At 46.8% G+C, this 15,265-nt stretch overlaps 1 protein-coding gene across 1 annotated transcript; it reads left to right on the top strand.

Annotated features, from left to right (window-relative positions):
* Positions 1-10,429: 10,429 nt before the first annotated feature.
* Positions 10,430-12,507, top strand: LOC136538181 (probable transmembrane ascorbate ferrireductase 3). Its single transcript, XM_066530161.1, has 3 exons — positions 10,430-10,909; positions 11,108-11,156; positions 11,837-12,507. Exons 1-3 carry the CDS (start codon positions 10,748-10,750, stop codon positions 12,298-12,300), a joined length of 675 nt encoding a protein of 224 aa, XP_066386258.1. The 5' UTR covers positions 10,430-10,747; the 3' UTR covers positions 12,301-12,507.
* Positions 12,508-15,265: the final 2,758 nt, after the last annotated feature.

Here is a 15,265-nt window from a genome sequence, read left to right as displayed (position 1 = left end):
AAGGCACGTCCTATATGTCCTTTCACTATTGCCAACATATAGGGCAACCGTTCTCAGATTTTTGGCATATCGTTCTCTCCCTATAACTAGTCGATACTATCGGACTATGCTCGAGTCAGTGTACCTACAGAAAACTTGATTAAGCCTACCTAAGTCAGCAGAGTGCCATCTATCCTGCATACATAACCATAGTAATAGGGCTACTTATATAACTTCACGTACAAATGTCCTAACTTTTTGCAAAAAATGGGTTGTCAAATTTTAGTTTAGAAAAGGTTTTTGAAGCCTTATTTCCTTATTTGTGCTCTATACCACCTATGATAGAACTGCCTAATCTAATGCCTCCTAGGAGTGCTCGTCTTTCCTTAGACACTAAGCACTCGAAGGAGGACACTAAGTTACCCGGTTCTGTCGGGCACACCCCAGGGGAGAACCCAAAAATCCACATTTTTGCCATCAGGATCACAAATTAGAGAATAAAGCTTACATCATTCTTAACCATTTCTTACATCACTTTTAATACAACATCAGAGTATAATGTTTATTATTACAACAACGCAATGTAATCATATTATCAGAGTTATGAACAATTTAATTTAACAGCGGAATATAAACATGGGATTAGAATTACAGCGAAAATAAGTATCTAATCATGACATGATGAAGTATTGTTATATAAACTACGACAACGGATTATGAAACTTTCCTTTATAAAGCATTTGGTGAGAGTTATAAGTAACAACTATGATCGCAGCGTAAAGGAATCCTCGCTGAGCCCACCAGGAGGTATCCACACATAAAGGTCAGCTCTAGCATCCACCTGTCACCTACAACAGGGGGAATAAAACCCTGAGTACTCAATTATACTCAGTAAGACTAACCTAACAGGAGGAAAGAAAAAGACTCCAAGGATATGCAAGACTATCTGGCTTGTGGGTTTATTACATCCACCGGAAGCATTACTAAATGTGCGTCCTTATATTCAATTTTTATTAGCAGTGCATTAGTTCATTAACTAACCATTCTATGTAAGCACCTGTACTACTTTCAAACAGGTGGTAAGCAATCAGATTTCCTTTTCTTTCCATCTTTCATCTTTCAATTCTTACTACGGTGCTAGACTTGAAACAAGCCATACCGGATTCTTTAGCGATTCATGAATCAATGCCCCCAACTGGGTACCCCGAAAACACACACCCCTCTTATACCCAAGGCACAAGTAGGACTAACCCATCACTCTCCTGTCCCAGGTGTCTAGGTCCCCATCCAAATAGGGACTCCAAGCCCCCGCCCCTAAGTCTCAGACTCAGTGCGGTGCAAGGACCTCCTCCACCAAAATAAAACCCTGATAGTTAGTTTAGAAAGAGCCGGATCCACGACAAGAGAGCAACAAGTCTTCCAAGCGTCCATACCCAAGTATGTGCTCTAGATAATAAGTCTGTGACTTGCCTCGATGGCTTATGCAACGACCAGTCCTTAATCGACACAGATAGAGAAAATAGTGTAACTAAGCTATGCCCCGCATCCACGGCGACACAACCTCTTACACCCACCAATACCTAAACCATATCCCTGCCCGATCATTATTTTTCCTTTCCACCATTTATATTTTCCAAGTGATGATAATCTAATAATATATTTCCTATATCTCGTGAGTGACAGGCAATCACTCGACTTCTACCGGAGTCCTATAGGATAGCAATCTACACGATCCTATCATACTAGTAAGACTCATAGGATATATATATATATATATATATATATATATATATATATATATATATATATATATATATATATATATATATATATATATATATATATATATATATATATATATATATATGCAAGTGGGTTTCATTCAACTCCTTAAAACTTAATGCACAAATATAAGTTAAACTACAGAAAGTAGGGGTTATGCATCGGGGCTTGCCTGGGTAAGATATATATTAAAAGTTAGTATCTACATCTTCAAATCATCCACCATCAACTGAATAGAAAGCCCATTGCATCATCTCCTAGAGAGAATACCATTACACCATCTTTAGATTCCTAATCATTCTTCAATTGATCCGTTGATCCATCATCGTACCTATATGATATGCATTGATGCAAATGCATAGATATAAATAATCAACTGCAATCGTGGCTCGTAAAATACGACGTACGCCTCTCGAGTTAACGAGCTAGATCTAACGACGACCGTACTTAGGCTACATAGCCATGTTATCGAATAAGACGTTATTTCCCAACAATTATTTTAGTTATACAAACCCAAGTTGTTTCTTTATTCCATTCTATCGATTTAATCTTTATTTAAAATAGGACATCATTATTTATTTAGCACACTAATTATTCCGGAGCTACACAAATTATAGTGAGCGTCTAATATTTCTAGGAGCCTACTGTAGAAATTTCAGATTCAACACGATAAACAATTGATCATAACAATTCCTATAAGTTTATATTTTTATAATGTTAAGTATCTTAATTTAATTATATAGGTCCCAAAAATATTATTAAACTATGTGAACCAAATCTACTGTCGACAGAATATCATCGGCAGTACACCGAGGGGTATCCCGCGATGGTAGATTTGTCGGTGGGGGTGCGTGTAATCAGGAACAGGATAGTGACACAAGGCGCAGAGACAGCGATTTAGATAGGTTTAGGCCGTCTGATCGACGTAATACCCTATGTCCTGTGTATTTGGTGTATTGTATTGAGATGTAGTAAATAGATCCTAATGGATCGTGTCCGTTAGGGGACCCCTGCCTCTCCTTATATAGTCTGTAGGGACAGGGTTACAAGTAAAGTAGCCTATTTGGTACTATACAATATCTTGTGGTGCACGCCGAGCAGCGCCATGCACAGCTTGATCTTATAGGCTGGCCACCTCTGATGGTGCGGCCCATGTCTTATCTTGAGGATCCTAGGGGCCATACCCCCACATCTACTAACAAGTAGCTCATGATTTTAAGAACTCAACAAAACTGGTTTCACTATTTTATGATTTTTATTTGATTTATTACGGATTTATAAACTTCAGCTATTTTAAACAAATAATGAAACTAGCAGAAAACGGAACACGCACCACGGTCGTATTAGGCCCAGCGGGTCAGGACCGGCCAGCCCTAGGCGAAACCAGGCCACAGCGCCACAGGTGGCCCAGTGCGCGGTAAGGCACGGCGGCCCAGGCGGGCACAGCGCGTGCACGGCCAGAGGCCCAGGCGATGCATGGCCAACGGCCCAGCTAGGCAGACAGGCGGCCCACCAACACGCTCGCCGCAGCGGCCCATTGGCGCAGCGAACCAGGCCGGCCCAGCCATGGCAGCCCGTGGCTTAAGCACAACGGCAGCAGGCAGCCCAGGGGACATGCGGCCAGCCCACGCACGGGAGTAGGCCAGCCTAGCACGCGGCGCAAGTGGCCCAACAAGCCAGACCACGTGCGGCCTGCCCAACAGGCCTGGTGATTATACATGAACAACCCAACATTTTCTCGAAATTTAACCCGCAAGACACAACTCTATTTAAGTGAGTCGCGTATTTCACAGCAAAGGCCCCGTACAAAATTTTTCTTAGACTCTTAGCCTTCTCACCTTCTCTTCCCAAAAGTAGAGCACCAGGGGAGGGGCAGGGCAACCAATGGCTGTGGCACAACATGGCATGGTCCGCAGCAGCGTCGATGGCCAAGCAGTGTGGCATGGGACGCGGCAGTGGGGGCTCGCGTGCTCGCGCACACTGGCAGGGGCGAACTGGCTTAGCAGCAGGGCGTGGGCACGCCTGACCAAGGCGGTGAACCGAGGCGAAGGGGGAAGGAGCGGCGGTGCTGCGTCTCGGTGCGCCATGGACCCACAAGTCCAACGCGGGACTTGGGCATGAGCGCCTAGCCACGGCAGGGTGCGGGTGTGTAGGGCGCCGAGGGCAAAGCACTGGCATGGCCACAGGGCACGTGTGCACACTCGCACACGTGACGGCGGCGGAAGGCACTACGACACCAGCGGAACCGGCATGGGCGCATACGGTGAAGGCCGGGCGTGTCATGGAGGTGGAGAGCGAAGAAGCAAGCACTGGAGGTGAAACGCCATGTAGTAGCAGACCGGCGCGGGGTCGAGCGGCTCGCGCGCTTGCATGTGCGGTGGTCGGCGATGGAAGTGCAGCCACGACGGGTGCTGTGTTTCCGGCCATGGAGATGGGGCAGTGGTGCGGGGTAGTGCGGTCAGCAGCAAGAGTGGGGAGGTGGCGTGCCGGACCTAGCCAAGGAAGATGGCCAGCCACGGCAGGTCATAGACGGACCGGCTGGTGAGACATGGCATGACGACGGTGACCTCGGTGGCTGCTCGACAGAGCTGCACCTCGGCACGACAACGACGGGCGCGGCCATGGTGAGCTACGGAACAGCGGTGTGATGCCACAGTCTAGAGCGGGGAAGGGAGGGGCGGCATGGCGATGGAGCACGCCGACGGCCATGGCCCTGTATGGTTGCTCGCGCGCGAGGCAGGAAGCAGGGAAAGACCGTGAGATGTGGTGAGCAAAGAGAACAACGGCCTGGCTTCCTCAAGAAGCAAAGGTAGGAGGCTGCAACAACTCGGAGATGACTAGCCTGCTTGTTCGCTAGAGAGAACAGTGGAGCACAGGCAAGCAGAAGTAGACAAGACCAACAAGGTCAGAGACAAGCAAGACAGGCCGAGGCAAAGGCGTGGGAACTCGGTGAGCTATAGCTTTGCTCGCCAGCCACAGCAGACAACTAGGGTAGGCAAGGATGAGCGGAGGCAGAACAAGATGACTCCGCTTGGCCGAACGCTGAGGCAGACAGAGGCACTGGTCACTGCAGAACGATGCGACAGAGCAGATAGATACAAGCAAGGCCAGCAACCAAAAATAAAAACAGAGGAAAACAAGAGTGTTCGGTCAACTTTCGTCACTGCAGGAGTAGTGCAGAGATACGAAAGAGGCAGACAAATAGAGGCATTGAAAAGCAGGCACGCGAGATAGAGCGGGGAAAAGAAAAAGAACCTGCTGTTGCCAGAATGCTCGGTGCGACTGCCGCTCACATAAAAATATCGGACACGATAGCTCATACTCATACCAAGCCATGGAACAAATATTAAAGGGTTATGTGTTTATTTTATGCAAAACAAATTGCCACAAACTGCGCTTTAAAATATACCTTCCAATTTTTACCGTTAACACGAAAAGTTGGTTTTTAAAAATTTAAAATCTGAAAAAAATCATTTCGATAATTTTCCTTAGGCCTAAATCGCGGTGCTAAACAAGCTCGTAATACCAGGGGTGTTACAGTTAGTGTGGCTCTTTAGTTAGCCTTTAAGAGCACACTAACTTAGTGTAGTGCCATAGTCTTTGTGTGGTTAGAATCTATAGAAACTAGAATTGTGGTAGGTGGATTATATTTTTAGTAGGCTAGCGCAACACTTGCTTCGTCTCATAATTGTCTAACCGGTTTGCTAAGTGTTGTTGTAGAAATTTTTAATAGGCTATTCACCCCTCTCTAGCCATTAGGACCTTTCACATGTCTGCACCATGATATGCGTAGGAGAAATGAAAATCTCTAAGCTAGAAATCAACTTTGCTCGTAATGTGACAACCATTGGGATTCTAGAAAGGAATGTTCAGTTGAAGAGGCCACACCATCCCTGGAGGCAATTGCCTGAGGGGCACTATCCACGCTGCAAGCACGCTGTCATGATGGCCGCGGAGACGGACTTCTCAATGATGAAGAGTGTCCTGAAGATTCTCCTGAGCAGCACCAACGTTCCAGTTCATACGCAGCGGTGGCATGCAGACTCCGCTGGCACACACAATATAACGGCCATGCTATTGTCCTTAAAAGAAAACAATGCAAATCATATGCACAAATTATGATCAAATAGAGTGTTCTGTTCAACAAATATCAACAAAATTTAGCCTCTTAGGTTCTATCGTGCAAAGCACAAACAATGAATCAAAATTCAGAAAGCATGTGTAGCAACCAACTATGTAACCACAAGATTTACTTCATAATAGGTAGAAATTCACAAGGAGCTAGGTAGATCACAAAAATATCTTGTTCTCTAAGACAAGATCACAGAAGCAACATCCTATGGAGGGGATAACAAAAATTGAACATGACATGATCTCAGAGATGAACAAAAAAAACAGCATGCTGACAGCAGTAGCATACTCAGATATGATCACAACAGCAGTATGCTCATAGGTAGAAATAACAGAGCTTGGTAATGATGTTGAGATCTCAATAGGTCATTTTGTTATTTCTTTGGTACAAAGGGGACCAAACATAAATAAAATTAACATTCAAAAGTTGGATTGATCTTTCTTTCGCTTTTGGTCTCTCTACCAGCAAGGTGTAAATGGCTAGTGAAAGCCATAGCAATGTCGGCATGGAAAGCCAGTTCAGAATGCTCCTACTCCAAAAATGGCAAGCCAATTCAATATAAGTATGAATGGCAGGTAGCCTGATTATAGCAACTTGCAGTGTACGTCGGTGATCATTTTTTGTTCAACTGTGAACTTAATTCCCTAATCATGTTTCATTCTATAGATCAAGTTTTTGTGCTCTATGAATTTGTAAATAAGTAGTCAGGCAATCTGGTGCTGTCTAAATTTTTAGCCCATTCAAAATGAAAAAATAGGTGAACTTTTAGAATATTTGCTGAAAAAATCATTCAAGAGGCCAACTTAGACTAATTTGATGGAAACAAAAGGATGCACCTCTACTACATTGCACACACATGAAAGAAATCAAACACACCTGAATATTGAATATTCAGCCATACTAATTCATACAAACGTCTGGTGACTAAATATTCAGCCATGCTAATTCATTATTCTGTCATGTTAATTCATACAAATACTTGAAAGAATATTGAACACACCTTGACGACGCATCCTTTGAAGAGAAGACAACGGTACGGTCATTGCAAAGCGACCAATGGAGGTCGATGTCAGTGAAATCGTGCTTCCTGACAATGGAGGAAAAACCACCAGGGAACAACATTACTCCCCACAATGAAGCCATCACAATGGAAGGTAACATGGGAAGGGTGAACCTGATGTTGATGTTTGGAGGTCGGCTGCACGTTGTCGTCGGCTGAGGCGACACGAGGATGGAGGTGGCTGTGGCACCGATGACGATGCCAAAGGCACCACGAGGCCGTCGTACATGCTGTGCATCATGTCTGCGACTCCGACGATGAGGTCAACGGTGACAACGCCCAGTCGCATTGATGTCGCTGACAACAGAGAGGCCGCAAATACCCCCACATGAAGATCCGATTTCCCATGTCCCCGCTGGATTTGCATCGGCTCTACCGGATCGGGGTGCCACTACGCCGAATCGAGGCGCTGCCGTCGATGGAGGGTGGCGGCGCTGCGCTTTGTTCGCCCACCATTCTGTCGCTTTCCCTGTGAAAAGCGTGCAAGACGAAGAAGTGCATGAGATTCAGGGAGACGCTAGCGACGCGTAGCTTGGCTGGCGTCGATGGCGGCGGCGGAGACCTGGGCATGGGGTAGCAGTGGCGTGATGCGGGCAGCCGCGATGCAGCGGGGCACGCACTGTAGCCTGTCACCTGAGGTCGCGGTAGCAGGCAGCGACGGCGGCGGCGGAGACCTGGGCGTGGTCGTCCTCCGAGTTCGGCTGGACTCGGCGGTGCCGGAGGACGGGACGGGCAAGTAACGTTGAGAGGCAGGGATCAAGAGGTGAGAGCGGTTTTACGGAAGGAAGAAAAATCAACGGATTTTTTATGGAAGGAAGAGATTACCGGCGCCTTCGAACGATCATCGCGGTACCGCATGAAGGAGGTAGAGGGACGACCCAAAAAATGTCGCACTGTCTTAGTTTTGTTATTTTTAACTGTATAGAAGATAAATGCATGGCTAACCATTTATTCGTCATATCTTAGGTATAATTTGGCAAAGAAATAAATCAATGATAGGTGGGCTACAAGTTTAGGAAGTCGTAGACAGAGTTGTGGTAAAGAATAAAACAATATAAAACTATGACATAGAATACGTTTGGTAGGGCTCCAGATTTTTATAGAAATATTTTGAATTTAGATTCTCTCATGAAATGTATTTTTATGAGAATCAGAATCACTTTATAAAATTATTTGCCTTGTAGGCTAGATTCTAATTCACAAAGTTTTTTTTCATAAAAATCAAATAAATGAAAAGAAATGCTTCGAAAATTTTTGGAACCTTTTGCATATGAAGATAAACTTAAATATGACCCATTTTAACTTGTTGCACTTAAAAAGGACAACTGGAAATAATTCAATCGATAGTGCAAAAGAGAGGTAAGAAATGAATCGGACGAAACTACTCCCAAGCCGTTTCATATGCGTAGTGTAAAAAAAAAAGAATTGTTTCTCTGGGTTCTTGATCGAAACACTATGGCATGTCTATGTTTGGAACAAATTCTTACGTTTCACAACATAATCGAAATGGTTCCAACAAACCAAACGGGCCCACAATTGACCTGTGGCATGGCAATGCTTAGCCATGGACCAAACACACATAAGTACCTATGTAACGGAGCACATTTCTATATAGTACAAGTGTAATGTGATAGTAGAAGTGTCAAATTGCAGTCTTTGGAGCTACTCCACCATTGTCCATTGAGGTCTGGTGCATTTTTTTTTTTTGAATCTAGGTCTGGTGCATTCTGTCCATGGAACTATTTCTAGGGCCGTTTTTAAATTCCTTATGAGGCCAGTAAATATGGTCGATCGGGTTTGCATTTTTTTTAGGGTGTCGAGCTTGCATTAAAAAAAAGAAACTAATTTCTCGGCCCAGTAAACAGGAAGCCGTTTCAAAGTCTAGAATGGGTCTGGCCCATAAGGACTGCTGGTCAAACCATGCTTACTACAGGTGTGGAGGCCCAACTCAATTGCTAAGTCCAAGCAGCATAATCGGAAAGCAGAATATGCACAAAGCTGCTACAGACTACAGTACAATCTTTCCGTGCGGGCGGCAGTCGAGAGCCAGGACCCGGCGTGCCCCTGACCGGAGCACCCATCCGCCCGCCCCTAGCGCCCTGTCTGCAGCCCCCTCCCCGGCACGCCACACGCACCATCCTCCTCCCCCCCTCCGGCTTGCCCCCGGCCGAACAACATAAAAACTTGCAACATGAAAAAAAAATTAAATGCAATATACGTCTAAAAACAGATAAAACATTTAAAACATGCACTTACAACATGTGTGTAGAACATATGAAAGATGCAAAAAAATAACATTTGTAACTTGCAACGTGAAACCACTTGCTGTAACATAGAAACATTTTAGAAGATACTATTGCAACATATGTGGGTGAAACATATGCAACATCCAGATAAAAAACAATTGCAACATACGTCTGGAAACAGATAAAACAGTTTGAACAAACGCTTGCAACATGCATCTGAAACACTTGCAACATAGCAACATCCCCTAATCTACTTTTGCAACATCAAAATGGAACAATTATAACAAACATCTGAAACACCTGAAACAATTGAAACATACATATGCAACATAAGGGAGGAGAAGGCCGGAGCCGGTCGACTCCAGCCGTCCGGGTTAGAGCTAGCAACGAGCGGTAGCGCGCGAGCACCACCGCCACCAGAAGCGGGCTTGGCTCGGCCGGGCGGGCGCACTAGCACCAGCGGCGCACGCGCGTACCACCGCCACCAACACCGCTCTTGGCTCGGTTGGACGGGCGGCGAGTGCGGCGAGCGGAGCGAGTACCACCAGCACTAGCGCGCGATGGCCCCGTTCGTGTGCCCTTAAACCCGGCTTAGATCCGCTTCTTTTTTTTATCCGGAACAGTGTTTCCCTCCCACATATTCCTCTAGATTCATCTAAATTTATCCAGATTTCTCCAAATTCCTTCAAGCGAACGGGGACGATGGGAGGAGCGAGAAGCGCTCGCGATGGGGGCGATCGAGCGGCGCCGGATAGGGCGCGCGGCAACAGCAAGGTAGAGTGGCATCCGCGTTCAGAACGGGACGGACGAAGTGGCAGTGGAAAGGCGATGTGGTAGAGAGGAGAGAGCGGAAGGGATAAGAAGTTTTTTTTCTCTTTTTTTAAGAACGGCTGAAGACGAGTGCAAATGGATGAGCGGGGGTTAGGTGGTCTCGCGGTTCACCGTTGACACCGTCCGAGCGAACGGACGTCTTATGTCCAGTATTACCATAGTATATGCGATGCAATCTCATGCCATCACTATTACCATTTATGCGAATAAAAAGGTAGCCTGATTACTTCTGTAGTTCTGCTTTGTCAGCCAAGCCCCAGAAGAAGTAAGTGTTTGTTAATGCATGTCACGGCCATGTGTACGGTCTTGATCTGCACATTGTCCAAGATTACTTGCTCTCTTGCAAAGCCAGGAGCTGTTGGACATAAGAGGCCGATCGATGCCTTGCTTAAACACCCGGCTGGGTGATATACCAAACCCAAAACCACCATCCCAGTGTAACCTCAGATTCCCGGGCAAGGCAGGCGGCACCGTCACCTGCCCTCGTGGGCTCGTTAAAACCACCAGAGCTCCCATGCAAAAACGGCTGCAGCTACAGATCAAACTACTAGCCCCAACAGCCCCCTGCCTCCACTCCTCTCTTCCGGCCCGCCTCGTCGCTGCTGCTTGCGAGCTGCAGACGACTCGACCGACCGATCGATCGCCCATCGATCGATCGTGTCTTCTTCTTGGCCGCGGCGGAGAGCTAGCGCGAGCTCTAGGTAGCAGGCGGCAGCCATGGCGCACGGGATCACCGGGAGACACCACCACTTGGCGTCGCGCGTGGGCATGGTCGCGCACGTGCTGTTCCTGACCACCGCCGTGCTCATGCTCGTCTGGCTCCTGCACTACCGGGGCGGCGTCAACATACAGTCCGAGGACCCCGAGCAGATTTTCAATGTACGTGTTATGTGTTATGATCGATTTCCTCTCTTCAGGTTCATCGCCTTTGTCCAGTTCTTGAGACGAATAGGAGCTCATCTCCCAATTAATAAATCGGATGCAAGATCAGCTGAAAAATATATAAATATTGAAGGATAACTATTCATGAAATGTTTACCTTACCTTGCCTTTAATTTTGTGGCACACCACTTGCAGGTTCATCCATTTGTGATGTCCTGGGGGTTCATTCTTCTGATTGGAGAAGGTATGTCCAACTCCAACATAATACTATTATGGAATCGCTTCAAAGTATGCCATTATTTGAGTATTGCATCTATGATAAGTGCCCTGGAATGAAACTTTTAGAGGCTGCTTATGTTTATTCGACACGACGGCTGAGCAGAACCATTGCCGAAAGCTAGCCCCCATGAAGATGACAAGATGCAGTAGTTGTCCTTGTCGAAATGGGCCACGTGATTCCTTTTTTTTGTGTGTGAAGAAGGCGGCGATCACGTCCGCACTTTAGACCTGCTGATGATAGGTGCTGTAGCTTAGTACTAGTAGGGGGGGGGGGGGGGGGGGGGGGGTTTGGTGGCAGCAAAAGCAATGGACAAGCTCGTCGTCATTAAGTGCCAATCAGTGTGTTTGGTGCGGGTCTTAGCGCCAGTCTAGTCGGATTTTTTCGATAATGACCATTCTGATCGCTACGTTTTCCTGCCAAGCACGTACGACGATCAGTGTAGCAGCAACTGCACCATGATTATGTTTCCCGGGAAGATAATTACAAGCATGATTGCTGATCAGGTCACAAAATTTGTCTGGATTGATGTCCGGTCATGGAGCCATTTGCTGCTGTTGCAGATAGATGCAACGATAGTTATTGGTCACACACTGAAAAACAAACATATAGAGGCGTGCTGACAATGAAATTCCAAATCTTTGCAGCAATCCTGGCATACTCGACGATCCCTTCGCATATAGTAGAACACCGGACGCAGAAGATGGCGCACATGCTGATCCACCTGGTGGGGCTCATCCTGGGCATCTTCGGCGTGTACGCGGCGTTCAAGTACCATGACGCGGCGGTGGCGCCGGACCTGACGAGCCTCCACTCGTGGCTCGGCATCACCGCCATCGCGCTCTTCGGCCTGCAGTGGCTGTTCGGCTTCGTCACCTTCTGGCTGCCCGGCGCGCACGTGGACACCCGCACCGCGGCGGTCCCCGCGCACGTCATGGCCGGGCTGGCGATCTTCATGCTCGCCGTGTGCGCCGCGCAGACGGGGCTCGTGGAGAAGAGCGCCGCGGCCGCCTCCACCGCCGAGATGAAGCTCATCAACGTCACGGGGATCTTCATCCTCCTCTACGGGGTCGCCGTCGCGTCCGCCGTCGCGCTGCGCAAGGCCTTGTAGGCGGCGGCGCGGCTTTGCATTGCCCCCGCGCGCGCGTCAGTTTGCTGGGTCGGCACTCCGCAGCCTGGCGCGCGTTTCGCCGTTGATGTGACACGGTTGGTGTTTCACTTGTACATGCGTGAGATGGTTTGGGTGGTTCGCTTGTAATGTTGTGCATATTGATTGAGTTTTCTGCGGCTGTACGACCTGCTACATTTATGCCTTCATCTTTTTTCTTCAAAAAAAAAAAAACACACGCGTCAGCACCATGCCATATTCTATTTTCTTCCAAAAAAAACACTTAGAATTTGTCATTCATAAAGGCCCCCAATCCAATAAATTTTGCTATATATCTGAACAATTATGTATCTAAATATATAACAAAATTGATATACCAAGAAAATCAAAATGACTTATAATTTGAAATGGATAGAGTGCTGTATATAAGTATGAATCTTACTTCTCACTTTGGCCCCATTTGCTTGAAGGAATTCTAGAAGAATCTAGAGGAATCTGGATGAATATGTAGGAATTTACGAGAGAAAAACACTGTTCCAGGTAAAAAAAAAGAAACGAATACAGCCGAGTTTAAGGGCACGCGAACGGAGCCTTTGAAGATAGTATAGCTCATATGTTTTGGAACAAAATTTCAATCCTATATGATCATCTTTCTTGAGATAGAGGAAGTACAACTCAGCTTGAAGCACAGAAAAAACGTTCCCTTGCTCGATATTCAGCCTGTTCGGTTGGCTGGTTCATATCGTTGCTGGTTCGTGAAGAAGTACTGCTGGCTGGTTTGTGTGAGAGAAAAATACTGTTCCAGCTGAAAATTTACGATAGTTTACGACAAGCCACAGCCAAACGAACAGGCTGATTGCCCTGAAGACAGAAAATGAAATTCATGAAATAAATTTTATATTTTTTTACACAACCGCATTACCCAATGATTGGCGACGCCGGTGAGCGGTGAAGGGATCAGCCACGATTCCAGCAGGGCAGTGACGGAGGTCGTAGACGCGCTCCGCACGACTCGCAAGGACGAAGTGGGATGCCCTGTCTGCTCGTTCCGGGGGATCGGCGGTTCTAAATCTTACCAGTTAGGCCCCGTTCGGCTTGCTGAATTTTGGCTGAAAATGGCTGAAAAACACTGTTCTGACTGAATTGTTGTGAGATAAAAATATTGTTCTGGCTGAAAAAAAGAAGCCGAACAAGCCGGCTTCTGAGTAAGCCGAACGGGGCCTTACCACTTAGGTGATCAGGTGAATAAAAAGGACTCGTCCCTACTTTCAACGTTTGGTGTTTTGATTGGTACATCAGTTTCAGATATGAGGGTTAAGTGGACGCGATTAGCTGTTCATTTCTTGTTCCCAAACAGTTATAAAGGAACACAATTTCTTCATCATTGAGCCGCTGTCATTAAGTTGTCGATGGATCATATGTACGGATAGATGAAATTGTAAGCTTACGATCCAACGGTGAAGCATAATAGAGACAATGTGAATCAATGTGGTTGCAGAGAAATAGAAGTTAATGACTTTAGTGGATTCCATCTATATAGGTTATATAAATATCCATATAGACTAATCCATAATGATCGAATATATTTTTAGTTTCAATTAATTTTGCACTTATCGAATCACAAGTTCTGAATCTCTCACATATATAGTCACGACATAAATATCACATTTTCACTACATGAATGTATGGCTTATCTTTGCACTTATCTTGCTCAAGTATTTCCCATAAATGCATTGAACGCATTCATTCATCATACCAGCACATTGCATGAGCATGTCGCATACCAAACCTCACTTCACCCTCTGTAAGACAAAAGAGGACGAAGAGGGAGGTCACAAACTGAGCACCCTCGCTAAACAACCACGCGAGGGGTTCACCACAACCAGACCTCACTTCGCCCTTCGAAAGACAAAGGAGGATGAAGAGGGAGGTCACAAACGGAGCACCCTCGCAAACAACCATGCGAGGGGCTCACCACAACTAAAGATTCCTCGATATATAAAATAACTTTGTTTTCCAGGGCTACTCGTTTGCACGCAACTTTTGCAATGCAAAGCAAGTCAAATGTTTCTCCCGAAAACCTTATCAACTTCACAATGGTTATGAGATTCCCTTGTAGGTCTTCACCATGTCTACAAGGGAAACCCCTCGCCCAACAAAAAGGAAAGAAAACATGAATTTCGACTACATCCCTAGTACCACCATGACTGTCGGTTCGATGAGCTTGCCGAATGTGTCAACTTCACCCTCTCCAACATTCTGGAGAAGGAACCTTCACCATCGACCTTGGTGACATCAACATCACCCTCTGCCCGGCCAACCACTCAGCCGGAGGAAGGTGTTGTCAGCGTCTCGTCGGAGTCCGAAGGCGAAGGTGCTGGTCGGAAGGAGAGTCCCCCCGGTGTTGGAGAAGGTTCGAGGGAAAAGGGCGGCGATAGATGAGCCGGCCCGAAAGAAGAGGAAAACAGCGGGTGTAGCTCCTCGTAAGCTGGGCGGCGTCTCGCTTCGCGACGATCAGACCACTCAGACGTAGAGTGTGGTAATGTATGAGTTGTCGGAGAACGATGGGGCTCTAGTAGCTCCTCCTCTAAGCACTGAGGCGCCACCGCGCAACACACGTGTGGAGGTGCAGTCAAAAGGGGGGGAGGGAGTCCCTGAGTAGTAGGTGGAGGGAGTTCCCGAGCAGTAGGTGGAGAAGAGGCCAACGGCTAGGGCCACAAGACCTCCAGCCCAGGGCATGTGGGTTGACCCCAGAGCCATGTCTGGGTGCCTGGGGAGGCAGCGCTAGTTTAGAACTATCTACCGAGAAGCCGTCGTGTAAGTATACTTGCCTTGAAACATTTGATGTTCGATCTTTATAGCTACGGTGATTGATGAGCTGATCTGATGTAGATTGGGGAGCGTGGAGGATCTGAATCCTCCCGGCTAGACTGGTGAGCAACCGGGGGCTACCCCCGGCGAGGAGACC

This window comes from Miscanthus floridulus, chromosome 2 (genome assembly GCF_019320115.1).
Source record: "Miscanthus floridulus cultivar M001 chromosome 2, ASM1932011v1, whole genome shotgun sequence".
Lineage (NCBI taxonomy): Eukaryota > Viridiplantae > Streptophyta > Magnoliopsida > Poales > Poaceae > Miscanthus > Miscanthus floridulus.
The sequence above is the reverse complement of the archived record's forward strand: the minus strand, read 5'-3'. Positions and strand labels throughout refer to the sequence as shown.